The sequence below is a fragment of the Oryctolagus cuniculus genome, chromosome 11 (genome assembly GCF_051225735.1).
Source record: "Oryctolagus cuniculus isolate XC-2025 breed Fujian yellow rabbit chromosome 11, ASM5122573v1, whole genome shotgun sequence".
In the NCBI taxonomy this organism is placed as follows: domain Eukaryota; kingdom Metazoa; phylum Chordata; class Mammalia; order Lagomorpha; family Leporidae; genus Oryctolagus; species Oryctolagus cuniculus.
The window spans coordinates 110,787,120-110,814,934 of record NC_142877.1 but is presented as its reverse complement, the minus strand read 5'-3'; the positions used below and the strand labels follow the sequence as shown (position 1 = coordinate 110,814,934).

At 53.8% G+C, this 27,815-nt stretch overlaps 2 protein-coding genes across 6 annotated transcripts in view; one reads left to right on the top strand and one right to left on the bottom strand.

The window, feature by feature from the left end:
* The window catches only part of SYN3 (synapsin III), a 457,275-nt gene that overhangs the window by 140,562 nt on the left and 288,898 nt on the right, over positions 1-27,815 (top strand). For all 5 annotated transcript variants that reach the window (XM_089306859.1, XM_008257067.4, XM_017341626.4 and 2 more), the window contains 2 exon segments: positions 15,067-15,223; positions 18,806-18,895. In XM_089306859.1, the coding sequence (XP_089162985.1) occupies positions 15,067-15,223; positions 18,806-18,895 (247 nt within the window).
* The window catches only part of TIMP3 (TIMP metallopeptidase inhibitor 3), a 53,383-nt gene continuing 46,546 nt past the window's right edge, over positions 20,979-27,815 (bottom strand). The window contains 3 exon segments of the mRNA NM_001195682.2: positions 20,979-24,526; positions 25,303-25,424; positions 25,781-25,892. Coding sequence (NP_001182611.1) covers positions 24,329-24,526; positions 25,303-25,424; positions 25,781-25,892 — 432 coding nt within the window. The 3' untranslated portion in view covers positions 20,979-24,328.

The following is a 27,815-nucleotide window of genomic DNA, read 5'->3' as shown; positions in this document are numbered from 1 at the left end:
AGGAGCCAGGAACTCCATCCTGGTTTCCCACATGGATGGCAGGGCCCCATATACTTGGGCAGTCATTCGCTACTTTCCCAGGTACATTAGCAGGAAGCTGGATTGGAGGTGGGGTAGATAGAACTTCAACTGGCAAGTGCTGGCTTAACCTGTGTGTGCCATACCACCAGCCACTCTGTCTTACTTAAATACGCACATACAGCAGCTGCCTCAGAGGGCAGCTGTCAGGATGAAGGTCAAGTTCTCACCAATTAAGACAAGTGCCTAGCTCTGTTAACCATGAACTACTCCTCCCCTTGGGTTCATCACTGAACTTGTCAAATCTTAACACTAAGTTATTGCATTTGTTTTAGATTTCTTTATCAAGAGACATAAAATATAATGCTTTTAAAATTTTTTGTTTATTCTAAAGGCAGAGAGCAAGATTAATCTTCCGTCCACTGATTCACTCCCTAAGTGCCCACAATAGCCAAGGCTGGGCCAGGCCAAAGCCAGGAGCCAGGAGCTCCATCCGCGTCTCCTGCATGAGTGGAGCAGGGACCCACGTCCTTGAGCTGCTTCCTTGGGTGTGCATTAGCAGGAAGCTGGATGGGAACCAGAGCTGGAACTCAAACCAGCACTCCGACAGGGGATGAGGCTGCCCCAGGGGGTGTCTCAACCACTGTGCCAAATGCCTGCCTCCTTCATGCATACTTTGGAGGTTCCCGTCAACATCTCTCCCTGTGCTGACTGCTAACGAACAGTACAAGTTAGCCAGGCGGTCAGGGCGGTAGAGTGCACTGCAGAGCACGGGGCAGAGCAGGCCCTGGCGTCCGAGGCCTTCCACTGTGGTCAGGGAGGTGACCAGCATCAGGAAGAACATGCCAAGCTCCACCTGCGAGCTCAGGTTTCTTTGTAGCAGACCAGGGCCTCAGCCCTGTCCCCTCTCCCCTCTCCCCTCCTCTCCTCTCCCCTCTCCCCTCCTCTCCTCTCCCCTCTCCCCTCCTCTCCTCTCCCTTCTCCCCTCCTCTCCCTTCTCCCCTCCTCTCCCTTCTCCCATCCTCTCCCTTCTCCCATCCTTTCCCCTCTCCCCTCCTCTCCCCTCTCCCCATTCCCCTCTCCCCTCCTCTCCCCTCCTCTCCCCTCTCCCCATTCCCCTCTCCCCTCTTCTCCCCTCTTCTCCTCTATTCTCCCCTCTCCCCTCCTCTCCCCTCCTCTCCCCTCTCCCCATTCCCCTCTCCCCTCTCCTCTCCCCAGGAGCCCTCAGGGTCCCTGTTAATGATTCTCTTCACAAACCAAAGCATCCAGTAGAGAAACCTCACCCCCTCTGGTGCCTCAGCCTGGAAAGTTCCATGCTGGATGGGCTAACTTTGAGGGATGCGGTGAGACCAAGAGCAGCAGCAGGAGGGTCCGTGCCACCTCAGTGCCTGGAAGCCAGAGACGAGCCGTTTAGGGCAGTGGGCCCTGCACCTGCCGCCTGTACAAAACAACCCCCATGGGGACTGATTTTCTGGGAGGTAGGCAGCCCCCGCCAGCGAGCATTTCTTGCTGAGTGAACTGACGAGCGGGCCCCGGATCCGTTCAGGAGGCAGCTGGGAGTGCACACGCGAGGCTTGGCAGGCCCCCATCTGTGGGGCAGGCGAGGGCCTCTGTGTGTGCGAGCGTCCGGCCCGGGGCTTGCAGTGCTCTCTCCCGTCACCCCTCGGCACTGCCATCATTTTTTATCTCAGAATGGGCTCCCCCTGGCCTCCCCCGCATCCGCTCCAGCCGCTGAGAAGGAACAGCTGCTCCGGGCCCATCTCTCATCAGCTGCCTTATCTCCCCGATGAATAATGCACCCCTTCCCCGAGCGAGCGAGCGGCAGGCAGCGGCAGCCTGGCAGGAGGCCCGCCCAGCGCTGAGCAGGCTGCTGACAGCTCGCGGGCCCAGGCAGCTGTCGGAGAGGGCGGCCCACCAGCTCGGCCATCCCCCGGCACATCTCAGCACCCTCTGGGCACAGCCATGGGGAAACAGAGGCCCTTGGGACACGGCCCTGCCCTTCAGGGGTGGAAACTGCTTATGGGAGGGGAGATTTGTACCTAATAGCACAGACCTCTGTGGTTACTACTTGTTGTTGTATTGAATTTTTATTTGAAAAGCAGAGAGAGAGAAAAATAGAGACAGACAGAGGTCTTCCACATGCTGGTTCACTCTCCAAACGCACGCGACAGCCAGGGCTGGACCAGGCCAAAGCCAGGAACCCAGAGCCCAGTCTGGGTCTCCCATGTTAAGTGGCAGGGACGCCAGCACTTGAGCCGTCACCTGCTACTTCCCGAGGTGCACATCAGCAGGAAGCTGGATCAGAAGCAGAGCCAGTGCTCAGGCCAGTGCTCTGACATGGGATGTGGGCATCCCAAGAGTTGTCTGAACCGCTCCTCCCAACGCCTGCCCGATGTGACTGGGAGTTGTGGGGAACGTATTTAACCACTCCAGGTCTCAGTTTTCCTCATCTGCAGAATGAGCTCTCGGCAGTGTTGTGTGGATGCTGTTGGTTCTCTGCTCTGATGTTCTCTGCCAGCCAGTGCACCCGGTGCTCTGAGTGTCAAGGCTGACCTATCCCTGTGGCCTCCTCCATTGCCTTGGTCTGATGGGAACTGCACCCCTGAGAGAGCAGAGGGGCTAAACTTTCCCCCACCCTTAGGGAACTCAGCAGCTGCCTGCTGCTGGGCACAGACACCCAGCCCTTTGTCTTCAGGGCACCCTCTATGGCTCAGGCCAAGGTTAGCATTTACCCAGGACAACTCCCCGCCTCCCCGGGCTTCCTTCCTTCCCGGGCAGCCTCTCTCTCCCCCTACAGCTTCCTTCCATGCATCACCTGCTTCCAAATCTCCCCTTCTGGGAAACCCAGCCCAGGAGGCGTGGCTGCTTCCCGGGGCTTTGGGGCAAAGAGTCTGGGAAATAACACTTGGAAAGCTTCACGCAAGTGCCAGGCACTCAGCACATACCCCACAGTGGGGTATCTGGAGAATACCAGACTGCAGGACAGCAGCTATGGGGGGAGCTCGGATATGCAGAGGCGACAGTGGTTGACAAGGAGCCGAAAGCCTTGGCTCCCAGTTCTGGAATTGGAGACGGTTATCCCAGGAAGGGCGCTTGGGGGTCGCGTAACCTGGCTCTCCTTCTACCAGTCAGGAAACTGAGGCCCACACAGAGGGCGCTGCATTCCCACAGACCCACTGCAGGCCCAGGGTAGAGCGGGGACTGGACGAGGTCCTGACTTCTCCTGCTGCTCTTCGAGTTATTTTGGCTTCTTCGGATCTTGCTTCCTGTTGTCTGCTAAGTGTCGGGTTTGGATGCATGGGACAATGGCAGGTTCCCACAGTGTATGCATTTCCTGTGGCTCTCCGAGGCACCTACTGTGTGCTTGCCATCTTCCAGACAACTCTGGGAAGGATTCACAAAAACATAATCCAGTCCTTAGCACCAGGCCTGAATGTATTTGTGCACCTGCCCTCCCCCACCTCCTCCAAACTCATGTGTTGAACCCTAACACATGAGATGGTGGATTAGGACCTGAGGCGTCTGGGAGGTGATCAGTGGAATTAGGGCCCTTATAAAAGGACACTACCGTAAGAGCTCCCTCGCCACTTCCACCATGTGGGGATGCAAGGAGAAGGCACCATTGGTCCACATCACTGGGCCCTCACCAGACACTGCATTTGCTCGTGCCTGAACCATGGACTCCAGCCCCTAGAACTATGTATGAGCAGTAGACGTCCAGTGTCTCTAAGCTACCCAGTCTGTGGCATTCTGTGACAGCAGCTCCAATAGCAAAGAAGGAATTGTCAGCCTTGACGTTACTGAGAATGTCCTAGAAATAGCCAGACTTGGGTTTCTTTGGGGAAGTCACCAGGGTCACACACAAGTCCCTTGCAGCTCCCTGGCCATCACGGGTGGGCCTTGGATCAGGCCCACCTCATGGCATCCATCAGAGCCCACTCCACGGCGGCCTGTGCTGGCTGCAGTGTCCTCCAGCGGCTGTGCCCTCCTTTTGAAAAGCAACATGTTTCTCACATGCAAGTCGCTATCAACAGTGGGGAAATGAAAGGTACGCCAAGGGGAGCGCACGCTTCCAAAAATGGAGAGCGAGCGCGTTGTGGACATTGAGGCTATTCCCGTGTGTTTATTATGGAAACGTGCGACAGAAGAGACTGCTGAAGGTGCCAGAGCAGCCCGGGCCACGTCACCCAGCCACGGTGTCTCCGCTGGGCTCTGTGGGCGTCCTGCTTCGGAACCCCTGGGGCGGAGGCAGGGCAGCCCCGTAGCACCCAGCATGCAGAAGGATGGGCGCTGAGCCATGCTGCAGAGAGAATGCGATGAGGGGCTTAGGAGCTAAAGATCTGTGAGGTCTCTTGGGCGTTGTGACAATGGGGGGAAAAACCAGAGTGAGGAGGGAGCCGGCAGTACCAGAGTCCGTGCCATATACTTCTGGAGGGCCGACTCCACAGCCTTGGTGGCTTCCTACTCCCTCCATGGTGGGTGACAGATCTGGGGTCTGGGAGACCCTTTAACAGAAGTCAGGAGGTCCACTCTGGGACACACGGGTGACCTGGGGCCGAGGCACTGTGAGGGAGACGTGAGGATGAGAGGTACAGGGGAAGGCTCTGCTTATGCTCACCGTCTTTGAAACCCCAAGTCCCGCACTGGGTCTCAGAGGGAGTCCATTCTCGCTGTGCTTAATTGCTCTGTGCCTTAATTTCTTAAACAGTGAGGCTGTGAATAGGGTCATCAGGGAGGATTCATAATAGCATAATTAAAAGTGGAACTGGTGCCTGGCTCAGAGCACACACTCTGTAAAGAGGAGTCATTTGCATGACTTGGTGGGGTAGGGGGGACTGGGGCGGTGCTCCTGGATGGGGCTGATTCCACTGAGCAGAGAAGCCTTGGGGAGGGAGGTGATGAGGTGGTCCAGGAGGCGGAGGATGCAGCTGGGGAAGTGGGGGGAGAGGGTGTCTTTGAGGCAAGGGGGAGAAGGGTTGCAAGGAGCAGAGGCAGGGACCGTGCTACCGAGGCCATGAGGAGGAGAAGGGCTCCACATTGTGGCTTCGCCGCCCAGGGGACACTTGGCAGTGTCTGCAGTCATCCTGGTTGTCCCAGCTGGGACAACTAGTGGGGTAGAGAGTGGACACCAGAGATGCTCCTAGAACCCTCCAGGGCTTCGGACAGCCCCTTACAACAAAGAGCTCTGTAGCCCCGGGGTCCAGAGTGCCGAGGCTGGGAGACCCCTGCTCCAGGGCCAGCAGGCTTTGACCTGCGGTCTCACCACCAGTATCTCTAGGCCTTTGGCAGGTCCCTTCATGGCTCTGTGCCTCACTTTTCTCTGGGTCTTCCTTCTTTGACTTACAAGAGTGAAGATCTTGCAGAGGGCTGGGACTGGAGCCTCCCAGTTCTTAGCTGACATGGAAGCAGCCAGTTATTCTGGGGGTGGGGGAGAGCCTAGCATGTAGAAGTGACCTCAGTGCCATTTCATTGAGCGGATGGGGGGCTTCCAGCCAGGGGCAGAGGGGCTCGAGATGGGGTCCCCAGGCACTGGGCTTGGCAGACAGATACTGCTACGTCCAGCAGGTCAGTGGAAGAACACAAGGAAATAGCTAGTTACGGCTGCAAGATCAGGTGGGAGGGACTTGTTTCTAGTCTGTCTGTCTGTGCCTGCCAGTTCTGACTCATACTCCAACCACATTTTCAGAAAGTGGAAATGTTCAGAAGCAGGGGGATCGCCTGCCACCCCCCTTAACAAATGAGCAGCTCTCCATGCCCCATCCAGGCCCGTCGTTCTCATGGGGCTATGGGCATAAAACAGGTTTTCTTCTATTGTTTCATGTCAAGTGAGATTGTGCAGTAAGCATTTTCCATGATGTGACATCACTGTGACATTTGTCATTTTGTCCAGAATGAAGATAACATCATTGTTTTTTCCTGATTGCAAAAACACTCTGTGCTTTAAAAAAAAAAAAAAAATGCTAACAGCACCAAAAGAAGATAATAATCCCATCCCCCCACCCTGCCTGAAACAGCCAGGTTAGCCGTTGTGTTGACATCTGCCCAAATTGCCTTGCCTTTGTCGCTTTGTGGATTTCTTTGCTGTTTTTGCTGCATATGAGTGTTATTTAACTGCCGATTCATTTCCAACCATCAGGGAAAGGTTTTCTTATGTGACAGGCTAGGGTTTTCTACGGTCTGAATATAATTCGGGCCTCTATAATTCACATTGAACTCAGGACCCCAGTGCGAGGGTGTTAGGAGGTGGGGCCTCTGGGAGGCAGTGGGACGAGTGCTCAGATTGGAGGGGTCCCGAGAGCTGGCCCGCCCTGCCCAGCTTGTAGGGGATGCAGAAGATGCCACCTGGAAGCCAGGAAGTACACTCTCCCCAGACGCGGACCCTCCCAGTGCTTGGATCTGGGACTTTGCCACCGTGAGGACTGGATTTCTGTTGTCCGTGAGCTGCGCAGTCCATGGTGCTGTGTTAGGGCTGCCCAAAGAGCCTAAGACGGGCTGCTGTTCGGGGAGGTGGGAGTGGAGCTTCGGGGGTGGGGGTGGGGGGTCTATGTAAGCATGCAGGAAGCCAGTGGGGCCTGAGAGATGATAGAAAGAGGCAGTATGGGGGCATGCAGTGTATGGAGGCCCCAGGGGACCACAGGCTCAGTGGCTTCCACAGGAATGGTTTTTCCTCCTCATTCTGGAGGTTGGGCTGAAACCAAGGGGTGGGCAGGGTGTGCTCCCGCTGAAGGTGCTAGGGGGGGATCCTTCCTGGCCTCTGGCTGGCTTGTGGTGGTGGCCAGCATCCCTACCGGTTCCTGGACACTTTCTGAATCCTTTGTCACGTGCGGTCACCTCTGTTCCCACAGAGACACTGGGGTTTCGGTTAGGGACCACTCTGCTCCAGCACCACCTCGTCTTAACCCGATGGCATTGGCACAGGCCCGATTTCCAAATAAGGCCATGTCCACGGGGCCCAGGACTTCAAGGGAGATGGCTCAACCCGCAACATGCAGGCCCCCCATGGGGGTGGAGCAAGAGGATGCAGTGTCAAGGGCTCGTTCTCCGAAGTAAAGGGGAGGAAAGAGCCAGGATAGAGGGACGGAGCTTCTGAGGCCAGGAGAGGAGTGCAGGAAGCCCACTTCCTCCAGCGACTCGGCTCTGTTTCTTATTAACCTCCTAGTGCTTTACAGAGAAGGCCCCGGGATTCATCAGAGAGCCCGCTGTCCGTCATCCCCGCCGGGCCTCTTCCCCGTGGTTTATAGCTGGCAGCTGCCGTGCAGAACCCTCCCCGCCCCCCCAAGGCCTCACAGCAGTATCCTGTTGTCCACTCTTCACCAGAGTCTTGGGTAGCTGCCACCTAATTTCTTTTCAGCCTGGACTAATTTCTTGCAGTCCTCAGGCTGGCGGGAAGCATTGCTAATTCCCAAAGTCCTTCCATATGGCCGGTTCAGACCCTCCTCGTGCAAAGCGTGCACACTTCCCCTGGTGTAGGCCCCCCAGCACTGCCCTGAGCTTTCTGCACCCAGAGACCATCCAGAAGTTTGTTCGGCTGCTCTGTTCAGCTTCCTTGGTTTGGTACCCAAGGCGGACTGTTAAGAGGTGGAGTGGGGCCGGCGCCGCGGCTCACTAGGCTAATCCTCGACCTAGCGGCGCCGGCACACCGGGTTCTAGTCCCGGTCGGGGTGCTGGATTCTGTCCCAGTTGCCCCTCTTCCAGGCCAGCTCTCTGCTGTGGCCAGGGTGTGCAGTGGAGGATGGCCCAGGTGCTTGGGCCCTGCACCCCATGGGAGACCAGGAGAAGCACCTGGCTCCTGGCTCCTGCCATCGGATCAGCGCGGTGCGCCGGCCGCAGCGCACCGGCCGCGGCGGCCATTGGAGGGTGAACCAACGGCAAAGGAAGACCTTTCTCTCTGTCTCTCTCTCTCACTGTCCACTCTGCCTGTCAAAAAAAACAAAAACAAACAAACAAAAAAAAGAGGTGGAGTGGAGAGGAATTGTAGGGGGACGGGGTGTGTGACGTGAGCACAGCGAAGCCCGGACATCTCACTGCTGGTACACGTGGCCGTCAGGACACCCAGAAGCTTCCAAGGCCTGAGTGTGATGGGTCAGCATGTGACTGAAATCAGCATGATCGTCCCCCTTTGCCAACTCGGCTCTTGGGGGGCAGGACACGGTTACGAAATAGCAGTCAAGCGGCTGAGAATAATGAGGCTTCTGCTCATTAACGTAGGTCCCAGGAAAAGCCCCGCCAAGATGTGTTCTGGCCACCCCAGGCCTCTGCATAGTTGAGGGAATTATTACACTTCTCCGGTGGTTAAAAGTCACCCTGCCTTTGGCCCCCTGCCTCTTGATGCTGCCCGAAGGACCCAGCCAGTCCCGCCTTCACCATTCCATTACACGGTAGCCTTGGTTTCTTCTTGAGGCTGTCAGCTAGTTCTGAGAATGGCCTGGGATCAGAAGCCCAAAGAACATAGCTCAGGTGAACTTGAATGCTAGTTGAACTTGAACAACGATGAGATGCAAGGGAACCTGGTAACAGCCTCCAGCCAGGGTGTGCCGGGCTTGTTGGGAGTGCAGGAGACCATGCCCAGACTCGGGCCCAGAGGGATGGCGAAGACACCAAGGAAGCAGGAAGGGACTCGGGGTGGTTGGGAATTTTTACTCCACCGTATCTCTTGGGGCCGCCTCAGCGTATTTTACGCAGGCATGCCTTGCTGTACTGTGCTTTGCTCCAGTGCACGGTGCCAGACATTGAGGGATTTTTGTTTGGGTTATGAATTGAAGATTTGTCGCAACCCTAGCCCAAGCAAGTCTACAGGCACCATTTTTCCAATGGCTCAGATCGCGCTTTCTAGCAATAAAATGTATTTTAATAAAGGCATGCATTTTAAAAGCATCATGCTATTGCACACTTAATAAGCTACAGTATAATGTACACATAACTTTAGAAACAGAGAATTTGTATGACTGCTTTGTTGCAAAATTCTCTTTATGACTCTGACCTGGAACCATATCCACGCCACCTCTAGGATACACCTGTACTGCAGCCATGGAACCAAGTGGAAAAAAAGGGGGGGGGGGGCTCCAGAGCTCACGTAATTCGAAGTATAATGGTTCTAGAATCAGGCTGAGCAGGATGTGGGCGCTCAACTCAGACGGGCAGAGTTTTTGCCGCCTCTTGTGCATCTTCCCAGAACACACGTCTGCTACAGACAGGACTCATCCTGTAGCCAGGAAGCCATCTCCAGCAGCCCAATCCTCCTTAGCTCAGCTTTGCGGCCATTTCTCTCACCCAGACCTTATGTGGGGCACCCCGGTGGGAGTCTGATGGGCCCATTTCACATCAAAGTCTCTCTCCTTGGGCTTCGCACGGAAACGTGGTTCATTGATTGGAAAGGATTTGATCATGGTCTCTATTTCCAAAAAAAACCCAAAAACCATACTGAGCCAATATGACACAAAGCAGCACCCGTCTATACCATCCCCCACAGTGAGGACCCAATCCATTGAGTCACAGGTGCCATTCTCTCTGCCGACATCACTTTCCAATCCCCTCCTATAGGACAGGCCCTTCCCTCCTCCGTCCCAGGACCCAAGCCTTCCACATCCTCACCCAGACCCACCCCCAGGCAGAGTGGCAAATGCTCTGGGCCACACTGGTGCCTTGTGGAGGCTGCTGTTCTTTCCATTCACTCCCTTGGCTGTTCACTGAGTAAATCCTTCATGCACATGGTCCCCGAGTCCTCTCAGGTTGTGTCCCAAAAGCAGGGTTCATGTCCCAGGCATGTGGGGATCTCCAGCCTCAGCCAGAGGGTTTGGCTTGGTAACTGTTCCTGGAAGTGGGCGCTGTAACTCACTGGCACTGTGGGTCTACCTCCACCAGAAGTCATGGTCACACAATCTCATTTGTAGCAACTAGAGAGACTGCAGGGAACCAGGCAGCCTGAGGTGAGCATCTTCTGTCTCCGGGGAAACAAAGATACAAGAGGAGAAGCTGTTGCCATCACAGGTGAGGGTGAGCGCCAGCTCCTGGAGGCGTCTCTGTGAAGCACACCTAGACATGCATGGTGTGAATGGAAATGAGCCCTGAGCTGCTCCTGGGGCAGAGATCTTAGCATTAAAACCAGGGCAAAGTTCATTTGGGCTTCATTTTTGGCCAGGTGCGCATGCTCTGTTGTCCGGTCCGTGGTCGTGCCCGGTTCCAGCTGGATTCTCAGGTCTGTGGAAGCCACCTGTTTGCTCCACCTGGGCCTGCAAGACACCTTCTGATGAAATGTCCTTGGACTCCTGCTGTGGGGTCACGGGTGACAGGGAACCTGGGCTGCTGAGTTTGAGGGCAGGGACAGCACGCTGCAGGTCACCTGGCCAGAGTCACTAATATCTGTGTGCTCCTTGCAAGCCCCTCGTGCCTCAGGCTTCCAGGAAGGACCCCCATGCACTCTGGGTAGCAATACACGACAGGACAAGCTGCAGCACGTGTCTGCTTTGCCCTGAGGTATCATGCGTGGAAAGTGCTCCTCTCTCGCACGCTGGATCTGACACTCTTAAGAGGTCGGGAGGGCCAACGTGACCTTCCTGGGATTTAAGGCTCCTTGGCAGGGCTAACCCGACCTCCGTAAATACCAAGCTTGTCAGTTTCCTTGTAAATCAGCTCCTGTAGTTCTGAGATCCACCTGTTACCTTCTGGGCTCTGGGGCCCCCAAACAAGGAAAGGTCCCTCTCCTTCAGCCAGCGTCCATGCCATTAACTCTGTGTGGGGGGGGGGGGAGGGAGAGGGAGGGAGGGGTAAGGAGAGAGGGAGAGGTAGGGAAGGAGGGAGGGAGAGAGAGGGAGAGAGAGGGAGAGGGAGAGAGAGGGAGAGAGAGGGAGAGAGACATTTTGTTTTAAAATGTGGGCTATTTCATCTAATACAGATTTCCTACTCTCACTGAGCTAACATTTTTCAGGGAGAGAGACAAAAAGCAACTAAATAAACAGGAGAAAGCAGCTGGGAAGAAAGCAAATGGACACTCTGAGGGTCGGAGCAAATTTCAGGAGAGGAGACGACAGGTGGCTGGGCCGAGGCACCCCACACGCAGGTCGGGAGAGGGACTGCAGGAAGGGAAGGTGGTCCCTGTGGGTTGCATGGAGGTGAGGGTGGGGTGGAGAGAGATGGGAAGTGAGGATAGACGGGCAGGCAGGGGCCAGTCCACGGGGGGCCTTGCAGCCCTCGTAAGGAGCTAAGGAGCTGCTGTCTGAGAAGCTAAATTTGTGTAAGCAAGGGAATGATTTTTTAAAGATATATGCATTTGTTTATTTGAAAGTCTGAGTGACAGAGAAAGGACTGCGTGCACACGCACACACGCACACGCACACACACACAGATCTTCCATCTCCTGGTTCACTCCTCAAATGGCCTCCACAGCCAGGGCTGGTCCAGGCCAAAGCCACGAGCCTGGAACTCCATCTGGGTCTCCTGTGTGGGTGCAGGGGCCCAAAGACTTTGGCCATCTTCTGCTGCTTTCCCAGGTGCATTAGCAGTGAGCTGGAGCAGAGTGGAACAGCTGGAACTCTAACTGACACTCCAGCCTGGGCTGCCAACATTGGAAATAGCAGCTTAACCTGCTGCACCACCAATGCCAGCCCCAGAGGAATGAGTCCTTTGCATGTGGAATCCTGAGATAGATGCCCAAATCCTTAAAAAACAAAAAGGTGACCACTGCTTTAATTTCAAGGAATCAAAAAGATCTGACTCAGAAGTGAGTGTTAGGAGCCCTGGAGAGAGAGCACCGAACTATCAGGGACCAGAGCAGGGGCCTCCCAGGAGAGGTCGGAGGGTCCCTGCTCTTGGAAGATGGTCTTAGATGGCACCCTCTTTTTAGACAGCTAGGGTTTGCTTTCTGCTTCCTGGCCATGTCCTTCTTGGGAGTTCTGCATTTCTTCATGAGGAAAGGTGATGCCATCTCCACTGTGACACCTGCTTTGCCGTCACAGCTGTCACACATCCACCCATCCAGGGAGCCACCCATCCAGGGAGGAGCAGGTGTCTGGGTGTCAGAACAAGGCCAGGAGGCCCTCTGAGCCTCAGAGCCTTTAACTGCCACCCTCCCCCACCCCCAAAGAGGCAAGCAGGCATCTAGGGAAAACATGGTCACATGTGAAAAAGGTCAGCTTCCTTAAGTTTATATCGGTGGGGAAACAGCAAAGCCCCATTTTTAAAACCAGCAAAAGATATGAGCAGACTTTTACAGAAAAGAAAATGCAGAGGGTTATATGCCAGCCTCAGGAGAGTTCAAGCTAACACAGTAGTGAGATATGAGTTGTCTTACGGAGGCAGATCCTTAGCAAGCTGCAAAATCTGGTTTGCAAAAGCTACAATGCCAGTGCGGCTGCAGTGAGATGGACGGTCTCATAGGCAGTTGATGAAAGGCAGAAATTTTTAAATGGGCACTTTTTTGGGAGTATCTTAAGAAAAGTTCATACCCTTTAATCCTTAATCCTGGTTCTTGAAATCTTAGTGAAATATTGGAAAATAATGGCATTGATTTGTGTGCCAAGAGATACGCGTGTATAATATGGTAAACAGCCTACTTGATAAGAGTAAGCTGTGGACTTCATCATGTACTTCAGTGGACTATCATGTAACTGTTAGATATTCTATTTTTGAAGATAATTTCATATGAAGGCAAATGCTTACATTGCAATGTTATGTGGAAGATGACAAAACCATAATAGAAAGTGTGAAGTCAGTTATGAGTGCATATTATATCCATATATATATATATATGTTATGTTCATAGGATCAAAGTTTGCAGTGAAGGATTTTCCCCACATTCAAAAACCATGGGTCTTTGTTTATTCCAAGCACTTTTTTTCCTCCATGTAACATAGACTGCTTTTTAAACAATGTACAAGGGCAAGTGGTTATATTGATGTGGATGCTGGTCGTGCCAGCGAGTGCCTCTCAGAAGCGCAGACTTGCTCCCCCTTCACCCCTTCTTCCACCTGCTTGCTTGCTTCCCAAGATTCTGGCGCTTGCCCTAACCACGGAGTGATCTGAATGACTGAGGGGGCATGAGCTCCCTCTGAACCACACACATGAGGAGGTGCCGTGGTCCAAGGGGGCCCCTCACAGCAAGTTACAACTCAGCTTCGAAGACCCTGGCCATTTCCTGCGACAGTGAGAGGAGAGGCAATGTCCCCGTACATCATCCATCCCCCCACCCCTGTTTCCGCTCCTGTGTCGTCATGGTGACAGGCACCGCGGTGTACGGTGACGCTCACTCAGAACATCTGCGCCTGCCCCACATTCGTTCCTTCTGTCTTCAGTTGAGGTAAATTGCTGCCCTTTGAGAGTTACTTTAATTCGCCTTTGCATTGAAGACACACAGTTTATCTGAAATTAAGTGACAAATGAATTAGGTATGCCCATCTGAGTGGGAGCCTCAGGCCTGCGGTGGGGCTGAATTTTGTTGTGTGGCTTAGAAGCTTGTGAGCCTAGAAATCTTTGGGGTGATGGCAGTGTGACTCTGGCTGGAGCCGCGTGTTGGCGTAAAAGACGTGGACTTGGAGCTGGAAGCCCCAAGTTCAAGGGCAGCTCTGCTGCTCCCTGGCTTGGTGACTCAGGGGAGTTCATTACTCCTTGGGGCTCTGGTGTTCTCATCTGTGCAATGGGGAAATACAGTCCTCTGTCGCTTAACAATGAGATGCGTTCTGAGATTGCGACGTTAGCTGATTTCATCATTGTAGAAACATCATGGAGTGGGCCTCCACATACCTAGACCATCTAGATCAACAATTCAACATGAATTCTTCTAATAATTGTACTTATTTCTATATTTATGTAAAGGCAGAAAGAAAGATCTTCCAACTGCTGGCTCACTCCCGCAAATGGCCATCACTGTCAGGTCTGGGCCAGGCTAAAGCCAGGAGCCAGGAATTCCATCCTGGTCTCCCACACGGGTAGCAGGGGCCCAGGTGCTTAGGCCATCTTCTGCTGCTTTCCCAGGTGCATTAGCAGCGAGGAGCTGGATTAGAAGTGGAGCAGCCAGAGCTGTAGCTGGCACTCATAGGGACACCAGCATCACTGGCCATGGTTAAACCCACTACACCGCAACACCAGCCCTCAACTTGGCCTCTTGATGAAGTTCAGAGATGACCTAAGTACAAAATGCAGCTGACAGCACAATGCAACGTACCATGTCATGCTAAACCTGTTCTTTTACAAATAGAGGGATTAGTCTTTTAGCTCATGATAAGAGGTGTAGTCCTCGTGTTATGTGTTGGACATCATTGCACATAATTGTGCCATATGTGGGTAAGACGGGCAGCCCAGGAGTGGGCTTGTTTATACCGGCATCACCACAAGCACGTGGGTGCTGTATTAAGCTCCCGCATGACTGTTCATCCCAGTCAATTCACTGAGTTATTGATATCTGTGGTTATTTTTCCCCCTGATTGCAAAGAAAATACATGATCCATGTCGAGAATTTAGAAAATAGACTTAGGGGGGCCGGCACCATGGCTTACTTGGCTTACTGCGGCACCGGCATCCCATATGGGTGCTGGGTTCTAGTCCCGGTTGCTCCTCTTCCAGTCCAGCTCTGTGCTGTGGCCCAGGAGGGCAGTGGAGGATGGCCCAGGTGCTTGGGCCCTGCACCTGCATGGGAGACCAGTAGGAAGTGCCTGGCTCCTAGCTTTGGATTGGCGTAGCTCTGGCCATGGCAGCCATTTGGGGGGTGAACCAACAGAAGGAAGATCTTTCTGTCTGTCTCTCTCTCACTGTCTATCTGTCAAATAAATAAATGAATGAATGAAGGGAAGGGAAGGGAAGGGAAGGAATAGACTTAGGAAAGCGTAAGGAAGTACTTGGTGTTTTCAGGCCCACTTTATGGTTGGTGGCCGTGTTTGCCTCTGACCCTCCTCCTCCCCACCCCTGCCAGTCTCCAGCCTCCAGTCTGAGCTGAGAGCTCCTCCTGGGCAGTGACCACACCACACGTGGCCAGTGCTGTGCCGGCAAGCGGGGGCTGCCCTGCTGTGCCACTCCCACGCCTGTGTAGTGACGCTGCTGTCAACCCCTCTCTCTCGGCAGATCCTTCAAACCAGACTTCATCCTGGTCCGCCAGCACGCCTACAGCATGGCCCTGGGCGAAGACTACCGCAGCCTGGTCATCGGCCTGCAGTACGGAGGGCTGCCCGCCGTCAACTCCCTCTACTCTGTCTACAACTTCTGCAGCAAGCCCTGGGTGGTAGGTGACAGCCAGGCTCTGGCCTGCAGGGAACTGGGAGGCAGTGGGTGGCCTTCCAGCCCCAACTGGGCCCATTCCCCAGTCTTGGATTCCCCGGGAGGGAAACAAATCTTATTTAAGTAACTGCATAGGCAACTTGGTCTCAATCTTTTCTTGGAATTGCTGCCCAACAAATGTTACATAGTAGCATACTACAAGAGAGAGTATTGTTAAAACCACACAAAGTATTCAGTGTTAGAACATTATTAGACAGTATTGTGGTAACATAACATAATAGCACCATAATAAGGGCTCTTACCATTTTTGCTAACATTCTGTTTTCATATCATCATTATTGTTAACAACAAGCAGCATTTATTGAGCACTGACTGTGTACCTGAAAACTCTGCTGCTGGTGTGGTCTGTGAAGGGAGCATCACTCCCGTGTCTGCAGAGAGGCCCAGGTGCAGGGTGGTTAAGGAGCTTGCCCAGGGTCGTGCAGCCAGGGGGTGGCGCAGCCAGAGATTGAACCAATCTATCTCCAACCCCCAAGACTTGATTTTTCCCTGCTTTTATTCATTAATTTCATTTATCTGAGTTTCCATTGTGTTACCCATAAGAGAAGTTTTCACTAAATTCCCCCCTCCATTCCCCCAAATCCTCCCAAGTCCCTTAGGCTGCGTTATTTCCCCCCCCCCCAGTACCTATCTCCCCCTAGAATGGCTCCATCCATTCATCTGTGTGTGATCTCTCTCGTACTAGAAGTGACACATTAGTTCATGCAGCAAATACATCCGGGGTACTTGCTGTGTTCCAGGTGCTGTCCTCAGTCCCAGGCCCAGAGCACTGAGAAATCAGACTGCAGTCTGTGTCTCGCGAAGCCTGCATTCTATCAAGCCGGGGCACCTGCAGTGCGTTAATAACCACGCCAGATATGTGCTGTGTCCTGTGATAAGTGCCATGGGGGAATCGGAGGAGGAAGGTGGCTCAGGGAACACAGAGGTTGTCCGGGCAGGATGTAGAATGCGCCCTGTGATGGCTACGGCCCCCAGCTCCCCCTGGCTTTACTCTGTCACCTGGTGGTGTAGGGTCCCTTTTGAGAGCAGGGGCTTGGGGCAGACCTCTCGGGCACAGGCTCCCACACTCATGAACAGCACAGGCTCGGGCAACCTCCTTGACCTCTCTGAACATTTGCAGCTTCCTTATTTGGAAAACAATGATAATTATAGGGCCTTCCTGGTGGGGTGATGCGTTAATACAGGTAAAGTTTCTACAGTGCTGGCTGGTGCAAAACACACAGTCAATAAACAGTGATCATTCTCATGGCCCCTGGCCCCAGAACAAGTCCATGCAGAGTCGGCCCACAGGGGTTTTTGCAAGATTACATGCACGAATCAAATAGATATGGACAGTGTTTACCACTACTGCCATGGCCCTGGTCTCTTCCTCATGCTACCCTACGGAGTGTTTTGGCCTATGGCATCCAAGATTCAAATGCCACTATTAGGAAAGGGTCCTAAACAGCACTGGAGCCCCGCCTCCTTGCTCTTCCACATAGCTGTAGTAATGGTCGCTAGGACATTGGTCAGCACTCAGCATGCACTCTGCATGCAGGCCTTAACGTGCACATTGGTGGAATTCTCTGACACCACAAGCAGTATTGCGAATCTGTATGAGGGTGCTTCAAGGAGTTTATGAGCATGAAAAGATGAATTTATCCTTATTAAAAAAAATCTGAAATCTAAGCATGTTATTTTTTCCTAAAGCACATTTCCATCAACTTTTTTGCTGATTCCTCATGGGCCTGTGATTCAAAAAATTTTTGCACCAAAATGAATTTAAATTTTAATTCTATTTCCCATGAACTTTTCGAAGCCCCATTGTACAAGTGTGGACGTTGAGACCCCCATAGCTACTAGTGAGTGGTGGAGCTGGGCCTCCCTGAATCCCATGGACTTTGTGAATGGTTACCCTTCCTCTCTGGACCCCAGTTTCCTTCTGCATCATACAAGGGGCTCAGCCCTCCTCCCCTTTCCCGAATCTCGGAGGTCTTACAGACCTTCCGGATTGACCCCGTGTTGTGCTACACCTGCACAAGCCAGTCTCGAGCTGCTGCTGACAGTCCTGAGTTCACCATCCTCTCTGTCTGGGATCTCAGCGCTGAGCTACCCCCACGTCAGTCTGACACACGACTCGGCCCCCATTCTAGCCACTGGGCAGCCACATTCAACCACAGATCGCAGCTTCTTTCTTTCCTCTGGATCAGAACCTAACTGGCTCTTCCCTGCCTGTGTCCAACAGCACTTTGCCTTCTCCTCCTGGGTCTGGCCTGCACGGCCCCTGGTTCCCCCTCCTCTCTCACTGTCCCCTGCCCTTGAGGCTGCAACCATGGCAACCACTGGGGGGCTCCAGTATACAGTCATCTTGCTGCACACCTGTTGTGCCCTTCCTCCTTCTCATATCTTCTGTTCCAGGAAATCTTCCTGACCCCCACTTCGTCCCTTTCCTGACCCCCAGACTCCCCATGCCACCCCCTCAAAAGCGAGACATTGGTACCTTGACCTCGTACTACAGGTGGTCTTTTTTCTCAGGCTGGCCTGCCATATTCAGCTTGTTATCCTAATAACCAAGCTGCTGTGGACTGAGTAAGATTTGGCTCCACTCTGCTTCCTGGCTCGCCATGTGGTCCTTCTCAAGCAAGGGCTCCGCCATTGCCAACCACTGCTCTCTCACCAGACACCAGACCTATGGCGCAGCCCAATCTCTACCCTCCAAAGCCGTGAGCCAGAGTAAACCATTTTTCATGATAAAGTTAGCTCCTGTCAGGTATTTTGCTGTTGTAACCCAAAGCCGACCAATGCACAGGCACAGAGCCAGGCACAGAGTGAGCCCTGTGGGGTGCTGTAGGGTGATGGAGCTCTCGAGACAACAGCTGACCAACTAGTGGCCAAGCAAGGAAGCGGTGGTGCAGGAGGAGCACCGTGGGAAGGGACGTGGCTTGCGCTGTTGGAAATAAGGAAGAGATGTAAAAGCAGAGACAGCATTGGTCAACAGTAAAAATGCCTCATGTGCAGGTGCTCCTGGGGACCGGGACCTGCTCTGAACATGGTGTATCCTTCCAGCAATCCTTGGACAGAGGGTCTCTATCACCATCTCCAATTTATAAATGAATGACTTCCCAGGATACACAGCTAGTAAGGGACAGAGCAAGAACTTGAACTCAGGGAGGCCACACCCAGAGCCTGCCCCATAAACTCCTATGCAGTGTTGCCTCGCTGGAGAGGCAGGTGGAGGCAGAGAGACAGCCTGAATGTCAGCAGGTGGTGCTGTGTGAAGTGCTGAGCGTGGAGGTGGTGCTCATTTAGTTCAGGCTGGCTAAGCCCCGTGTTCTGCCTCCTCACTAGGTCTTGAATGAATGGAGGATTTGATGCAACTGAATGATGGAAAGGGGTCACTGTCCAGGCCCCTGTCCGATAGGCAGGAGACAGCCACCGGGACCCAGAGCAGAAAGGGTGGATGCAAGTTAGGGTCAAGTGGGGGGGTTTGGCCATCCTGGGTGGTTATGTGGTTGATTAATGAATGTCCCCCTCTCTCCTGTCCTAGTTCTCTCAGCTCATTAAGATCTTTCACTCCTTGGGCCCTGAGAAGTTCCCGCTGGTGGAGCAAACGTTTTTTGCCAACCACAAGCCAATGGTGAGTGCCCGTTTTTACTTTGTTGTTGTCATGTTGTGAACGAATGCGGATGGCAGTGTCTTCATTCCCTTCGGACAGAGGAGGTAGGCCCCGGGCCCCTCCCTGACCAGCGGGGCTCTAACTGGTCCTGTGGGAGTGCCTGGCTTTCCTAAGGGAAGAGCCGTCTCTCCGGCAGAAGGGGAAATGGCAAGAGCTGGGCCATGCGATCCCTGGGATCTTGGCAGCTTTGATCAAATCAGGGGACAGCTTGGTCTAGCATGCTGGAGCCAGAGCTTGATGAGAGAGCTGGAAAGTGTTTTCAAGGTGGGATGTTATTTCACTTGAGCTCTTTCTGGGACGTGGTTTCAACTCTGGTTTTTTAAGAAAAGCAATGATGTTTTGGTTTTTGCATTGGCTGTTGAAGGGCAGTGTCCCTGTGTGTCCGACTTTTGAATACACTGCAGTTGTCTCTGGGAAGCAGCTGGGACTTAACTCAGAGTACGTGTGTAGCCGCTGCTTTGGAGGGCACCTGGCTGGGAGAGGTTAACATCTCTTTGAATGTAGTGGCGAGTTCTCCATCCACAGCTGGAAGAATCTGGGGGCTGGGGTTCTGGGTGGCTGGAAACAGCCCATGACGTGCCTGCTTGCATGGTTGGTGGTCTGATGTTGCTGTGGATTCGTTCTGAAAGGAGGAGCGTGGTGGGGGCAAGAGGCGTGGAATCACCACACAGACCCTGGGAGTCGTGTGAAAGTGGGCCAGAGGTGAGCAGCCCACAGACTCATTTATTTCAGTTGGTACAGCAGCTTATATAGCCAAGGCAGCCAATCCATTCAAGGGGCGGTTTATGCCCTAACCAATCACAGCCTGTTGCCAGGCAGTATCTGAAGCCATCCAATCACAGCCTGTTGCCAGGCAGGCTCTGGTGGATTTTGAAGTCATTCCTGAGTGATGCTTGATTGCCAGCGGCCATCTTGGCATGATCTTCTTAATCTGGACACAGGAATGCAGGATTGTGACCCTAGGAATGGCCTTGCAGGGAAGGTGAATCTTGGGGAACAGGATAATTCATGCCATATCCCATAGTCCCAGCTGGGGACCGTGGCCTGTTTGTAGAATCCCAAGCTCATTCTGTTGAGCTAGACAACCCTGCTTGTTGGACTGCAGGCTCTGGGTGGGAAGCAGTCCAAACAGGCAAAGGTTTTCCATTGAGAGTCTTTCCTGTGTATCAGATCCTGTGAGTCACAGAATCCAGGGTGTGTTGGCTGGGATAAGGGGACATGTGTGAGACCCGGCGTGTTCCAACAATGTATGAAAACAGTGGAGAAAATTCAGGGTTTGTCATCAAACCAGGCAGAGCTGGAACCCCAGTTCTGTCCACTAGCTAGGTCTGGGGTCGTGATGTGGATGAAAATCACAGAACAAACTCATCTGGTTGTTGAGATTCCGTGCGATTCCGTGTCTAAGGTGCTGTGCCTGGGGTGAGGGAGTGGAGAAACTTTCCAACAGGGGCAAACGCGCTAACATGGAACGCTGTCAGTGGTGGGGTGAAAGCTCCATCGTTGTGGGTGACAGGCACAGCCGTAAGCCCTGGGAGGAGTTCCCCAGCTGTCATGGGGCCTCATGAGTTCTTGGGATTCCCACCCAGGCCAAGCCACAGTTGGAATTTCAAACAGGCAGTTGACAGGCAGGACGGCTGTTGGCAGGCTCTGCGTGTCCTCCCACCTGCACCAGGTTGAGAGTCTGAGGTAGAAAACAAGGTGTGCTGTGTCAGGGCCTCCATGTGGGCAGCCTGTGCCACTCACAGGTGACAAAACAGAGGTCCAGATTCCGCGGATCGAGGGAGAACCCCGGCCACCGCGTGAGGGAGCCAAGGCCAGGCTGGATTCGCAGCTGGCGGAGAATCTAGGGCACCTCTCACCCCACCCCCACCAATGAAAAGGACTGGGACCCAAGTTGCAGAAATGGCTGGAAGGAGGGCATGTGCATAGGCCTGGAGTTGGGACAGGCAGGAGAGACTCCCAGGTCCCTCTGACGTCTATGTAAACCACGCCTCTCCCACCCCCTCCCCTGGCAGTTGGGACACAGAAGTCAAGAGACAGCAGGTGTGTGATAGAAATAAAACCAATTTACTGTTTAGAATAAAGGACACACTATAAAAAGTGAACATTATGCAACATTATAAGACAATATACATTCACGGAATATAAAATTCATAAATAACATGGAGGAAAACTGTAAACAGTGCTACAAAATTTAGCAACAAATACATTCCTTCCAGACAGGGCTTTCTCTGGTTGGTTTCTCTCCATCACTTCTGGGTTGCAGGGCAGCAGACTGGCTAAGGAGAAAGGTTGGCAAGGGGCTGGGGGTAGGAGGAGTCAGGACAATCTAAAGCCCCACCCCCAAAGCATGAACCATTCTCTAAGTTCTCTTATCTCCAAAGAGCCAGCCTTGACGTTGGTGATAGGCATCACCTCTGTCTTCCCCCACTTTGTTTTACATGTTTCTCTATGATTAAAAAAAATACTCTGGCAAGATTTTTATTTAGATATCCAGGAACCAAACACGTGGGTGCCACCTTGGGGTCCTCTACACTGTCAACCGCCTTGCACAAGAGGAAGGGGAAGGCATGGGACAGGGAAGGGAGTTGTCTCCTAGGGGCCAACGTCTCTCCTGGACAGAGTAGTTCCAGTAAGTTCCTTTCCTGTCCACGGTCTGTGGTGTGAAGAACGGTGCTCGTGGGCGGGCGTGGCTACCGTGGAGCTCAGGGAGTCCCCTAGCGGCACCTTCCCTGGCCTTGGGCTTGCCCGAGAGGGCAAGAACCGGGCCTGGGGTTGCCTTGATTGGAAGGCACAGAGGAGGCAATGCAAACTTGGAAGCGTAGCTCCCGTGGGCCTTAGGTTTTTATTTTTGGGAGAAATCATGGCTTTGCACTTGGCGGGATAAGGGGGCTGGGAGTGAAGCGGCCTCCCCGGGGCCAGTTGACCCAGAACAAGCACGCATGCGGAGGGGCCGCCTCCTTGCCGCTCCAGGAGGCTCGGTGGCCACTTCCTTCTCTTCCCTCTGCTCTGCCAGTCTAGCTGCCTGCCCAGTAGATGTCTTTTACCCTCCGTTCTACTGTAGAATTTGATTCAGGAAAATGGCGGCATGTGGGTTTCATTGTTTTTTTTCTCTTAAACACAATGGACACATATTACAGCCTACACATGACACAAGATTTAGCAAAATAAAACGTTCACAATATGATTGAAATACAGAAGTGTCTCTCAGCTACATAAATGACTTTAAATTATACAGTAAGTGAACAGGTGAAAGAAACAAAGCTATAGCTTATAGAAAGCTCAAAAACCGCCCTCTGACAGTATCCTGTGCCCAGGGTCTCCCCACCGGGGCCTAGCAGAAGGGGCTGTGCCCCCTGCTCAGGCCTTACCCCAGGGCCCTCCCGGTGAGAGAGGGGGTGAGCCCAGCGGGGACCCAGCATGGCCAGGCGCCTCACCCAGGAGATGCTGACGTCCACTTGCAGGAAGGCACTCACGTGGGGTGGCTCAGGGGCTCTGCCTTGCAAGCCTTTGAGGTGGAAACACAGACAATCCCAAAACCCCAAACCTAGGGCCTCCCCCGTCAGTCTGGTAACCTCAGCTCCACTGTTCTCCCCTGGCAAGGGCTGGGCCTCCTGTCTCCCCTCTGCTACATGGCGTGGCCAAAAGGGGAAGTGCCCAGCTTGAGGAAATCGATCCCAAGGACATCCAACACGTGCACTGCCTTCCCCCACCATGGGCATCTGTCAAGCACCTTGCCTGGGCCTGTGTGTGTGTGTGTGTGTGTGTGTGTGTCCGTGTATGGTGTATGCGCGCGCGCATGCGCAAAACACTATGACCTATTGCCTACTTTTCTTTGCTCCTGTTTCAATTGGCAGCTGTTTCCTAAAGTGGAATGAACTGAAGATACAAATGCTAATAGAGGATACATATTCATAATCTGGCGAGAGAGAGAGACAGAGCAATCACGTTAAACGTCCCCTTCCCACCAGCCCCACCTCCGTAAGAGATACACGTTATCACCTAAGCTCGGCATCTCACTTCCAACACTAAAAATGATCTTATTTCATAGGAGAATTTATATTATAGTTTTATTTCAAAGAGCACAATAAAAGCCCTCTCCAGCTGCATACAGAGCCAGGCTTCCCGGGTAACCCCCTCAGTTTTTAATTCCACAAGGTAAGGACCTCGGGCGCTGGGACGGGGGTGGGGGGTGGGCAGCCATCTAGCCAGGGCAAGACCCTCAGCAGCTCTCCCTCCTGTGCCCAGGCCCCCAGCCCCCAGTGTCACCTGCCGCCCTGGCCATGCCAGCACGGTGGTTGCCTAGCAGAGGGACAGAGGCCAGAGGAGGCCAGGAATGGGGAAAAGAGGGTGTTCAGATTTTAATAAATGTCAACTTGGAATGTCATGATTTTCTTCAAACAAGCAACAATGAGAGATTAAACTACTGGCGTATTTAACAGCATTGAACAGAATTCTGTGTCCTATAAAAAAATTAGCTTATGTCCCATGTGGGTATATGCCAAGGCGTGTACAAACACATCCCCTAGGTGAGCTAAGCACTACTTTGGAAATAGTATTCTCAACCCACACCTCTGGGGCTCTAACTGTGAATAGCGTCTGGGGTGTGTATTTGTCCCATTTACACGAAGGCAAGCCCCCAGCCCAGTCTACCAGAGAGATTTCCAGGAGGAACTCTCGCGAGAGGCAGGGACGGCAAAGACATTGATCTCTGTCTGGCTCCCGAGCCTTTGTCCCCTCCTGTCTTCTGACAAAGTGCTGTGCTGCAGACCTGGCTGCTGGCTTCAGACTCAAACATCTGGCCAGCCCGAGCATCACCGGGCCGGGGCGGGGGGGGCAGCTCTGTGCATCTGTGTCCTCTCTCCCTCTCTTCCTGCCCTCCCTCACTCTTGCGTGCAGACACAGACAGACACAGTCTGGCTGGAACATACATGCACCTCAGCCCTACCTGATCCTGAAACAGTTGACCTTCCAGAAACTTCCATGTCTGTGTCCTTTGTGTGCTGGGGGGGGGGGGGGGGTTTGGGAGATGGGGAAGATAAGAGAGGAGCAGGTATGACAATGCCTGGATGGGATAGTTTTTCGATTTCTGTTTTCCTAAAAAAATAGAGATTATATTATCACGAAGAAGAGGCGTATGCTGGCATGGTACCAGAATTCCCAGGTGGACATGGGTGAGGTCAAAGCCTAAACGAAGGGGAGGGGGTGGGGCCAGGAGACGAGTTCCAAATCAATCCATGACAGTATAGATTTTCTTTTTTTTCTTTAAGTGTTCGAAGTGCTAAATTTGCGAGAAAACAGGCACTAATTTCATTGTCACCGTCTGGGAAGAGTTAGTGTCCGAGGAAAGCTCAGTGGGTGGGGAGGGAAGAGAGGTGGAGCAGGGTCTGGCGCTCAGGGGTCGGTGGCGTTGATGGTCGTCTTGTCCGGGGAGCCCCAGCCCCGGTACCAGCTGCAGTAGCCACCCTTTTGCCGGATGCAGGCGTAGTGTTTGGACTGGTAGCCGGGGTAGCCGAAGTTGGAGAGCATGTCGGTCCAAAGGCACTCGTTCTTGGAGGTCACGAAGCAGGGCAGGTAGTAGCAGGACTTGATCTGCAATCAGACCCCAGCCAACAGTTGGACTGCGCCTGCGTGGCCCAGGCCCTCCCCTGCGACCACAGCCCCTTAGCAATGATGATAATATAACCACCAGCAGCTTGTGTTTATTGAGCACCTGCTGTATACCTGACGTTCTATGTGACTGCCCTTTAATGCTCGCCCCAGTTTTACCCTCTTTCCTGCAGAGGAAGAAAGAGGGGCTTAGAAAGGTTAAGCTACTTGCTCGAAGCCACGCAGCTCATGAGCCGGGGAAGCAGACCCACGAGGGGGTCTGTCCTTCCCCCAGCTGGTGCCGAGAATCGAGGGACTACAAAGCTGAGAGCACACACTGTGGGGTCCAGCTGCCCTGGGCTGGAAAGCAGGCTCAGTGAGCTGTGGGACCCAACGCGAGTTCCTGAAGGTGTCCGAGCTTCTCATTCTTCATGTGGAACATGGGGGTACCCTTACGCAATGACAAGCACACTGGGGAGTTCGGAGGCCCCTCTCCCCCGCCACTCACAGCAGGAAGGCTATGCTTTAGCCTGGCTGAAGACAGGCCCCTGCAGCACCTGGCATCAGCAGGCCTGGACCAGTTAGCCACCTGGGGAGGAGGCCACCACCAAGTCAGCTGCCAGGGGGAGTCCATTAGGGACCACGTGGCCCCTGGAGGCCACAGGTGCCAGCACGCGGCGTTCTTCCCTCACCTTCCGCGCTGCCTTAGCAACACTGCTCGGACCTGCCCCTCCTGCCCCCCCCCAGCCCAGCACCTCCTACCCCCCCCCCCAGCTTACCTTGCAGTTACAGCCCAGGTGGTAGCGATAGTTCAGCCCCTTGCGCTGGGAGAGGGTGAGCTGGTCCCACCGCTCCACGAAGTTGCACAGCCCCGTGTACACCTTGCCATCATAGACGCGGCCTGTGGGAGGGATGAGGAGGTCAGGCAGGGGGAGGCGTTCGTCCAGGGCCCAGCCCAAGGGGAAGAATGTACATCAGCCGTGTGCCCGGGAAGGGTAGGTGCTGTGCTTGTGACTTCTCGGAACCATGATTTGATTTCATCGTCCCCGACAGCTGTAAGCCAGACCGCAGCCCCATTTTCTGGACCAGGATAATGAAGGTCAGAGAGGTCAGGTGATTTAGCCACGGTCCCAAGCCCAGACGCTTAGCCCTGGGCAGGCCAAGAGGGACTCGTCACTGGCAGCTCCTCACAGCTGTCTACGCACTGGCCAGCGTCCACACCACAGCAGGGCCAACCTCGCCCTATCTGCCCGTTACCTGTCAGCAGGTACTGGTACTTGTTGACCTCCAGCTTCAGGCCACAGAGACTCTCAGAGGCTTCCGTGTGGATGTACTGCACGTGGGGCATCTTGGTGAAGCCTCGGTACATCTGTGGGCAGAAGGAGCACGGTGAGCGGAGGGCCGCGGGCCAGCGAGGACCAAAGCTGCCACTTGATCCCCCTTGCTGGCCACCACCCTGTGCACCCCGAGAGGAGCCAGGGTGGAGCCTTCTCAGGAAAACCTCCCTATCCAGCACTCTCCCTTTCAGTCGCCCCACAACACTGTTCCAGCTACTCACTCCTCGGCCCAATCTGGCCAAGGTACTGTGCACAGGGCTCTTTGTCCATCCCTGAGCACAGCCAGCCAGCACCCATGATGCCCTGGGACACCCCCCTGTGCACAAAAGCCTTCTCACTAGGTGCCCGTAGGCTCTTCACCCATGAGAACTCAGAAATGCACAGTCCGGCTGCCGAACTTTGAACTTGGGCTAGGGATTCTCTATGCCTTTAGAGTTCCTGAGCCCCAGAGGCAGCACCTAATCATGCATCCAGAAATCCACACGTTTTTAAGTAAGCACTTCATAGCCATCAAGTTGAAGCATCTGAAATCGTTGTAGATAAACAGGGTCAGGTATCAAGCAATCTAACGCTGGTGGTTGTCAATTGGAGGCGGCAGTTTGGAGACATCTTGGGCTGTCCTAACAGGGCAGCCCCCAGAGCAAAGTAATGCCTGGTCCCCAGATGTCCCGTGGAACCCTGCTGAAGGAAACCCTGCTCTAATATTAACCCATTTTATCGCCCGTGATAACGCTGAGAGGTAGGTACTGCCATGCCCATTTCACAGAAGAGAAGCCAGAGGCACGGGCAGGCTATGCGATCTGTTAAAGCCACACAGTCAGTAATGGCAGGGCTGGGATCCACTGCTGGAGTCCATGCCCCATCCACCACCACCCCACCCCACCCCCGCCAGCTGCAGCCTGGGAAGTGCCTGGCCAAGGCCTCTGCCGCAGCTGGGACCGTATCTGCTGCCCGGGCCATCTTTATCACAGGTGAACTCCATAGAGGCTGAATGTAGCCCATGAGGGTTACCCGGGCTAGGGCAATGGTGCTACCGCAGTGAGCCAGCCAGAGTGGGATGGGGTGGTCTCTGGGCCTGTCCCAGGATTTCACAATAGGACAGTGTCTCTCCGCTTTAGTTGCTGGCATGCGTGATTAATTTGCTTATGGTAATTAATACAAAGGCAGACATCACCTCATTGGCGGCTCATCTAAATGCCTCCCATTCAGCCAGAGGGGCTGGGGCTTTCTCCCTGGCTTCTAAGCCACGAGGGCCTTTCGGATCACAAAGCAGCCTGTTGGCCCCAGCCTGGGAGCCTGCGCCTTGTGGAAGGGGCACCATTGTTCACATGCGCTGGGGAGGTGCCCTCCACATGGGGCCAGCCGTGCCCTGGGGAGCAGGGGTGCGCTGCGTCCCACTGCCCTCTTCCTCCAGCCCCGCGCTCGAAAAACTCCCCGAAATTTCTGTGCCGAACAACTCCTTGGTTGGATGCAGATACTGCCTAAAGGCTGGCAAACGTTTGCACTCAGCCCAGCCAATCGGAAGTTGGCTCCTCTGCACCCGTCTTCCCCTTTGAGGGCCTCGTGGGCGAGACTCTAGCCCTGCTTAGGGTCAGTGACTTTAACGGCTCCATAAGAATGCAGATGGCAAAAACCAGTTTGGCACCTCTGCTGCTTTTAGGCGTGAAGGAACCTGTATTTAACATTGCTTCCGGCTTGGCTCCTGTATGCCTGTATGATCTGGGCTACTTATTAAATAACTGGCTACCTCCCCTGTAAAATTCAGGGTAACCCATCTCTCATTCAGCAAGCTGGCGTGAGTGGATCCATGCACACAGAATCTCGGTTAAGGTAGACTGTACTCATTCACTTTGCTTCCCAACAGTCCTCTCACTCTCAATACAGAAGCAGAATCGCTTTAACAAACTCCTCTACCAGCAGGGTGAGAGGGCACAGGGTCCTGAAGGTTCCTGGTA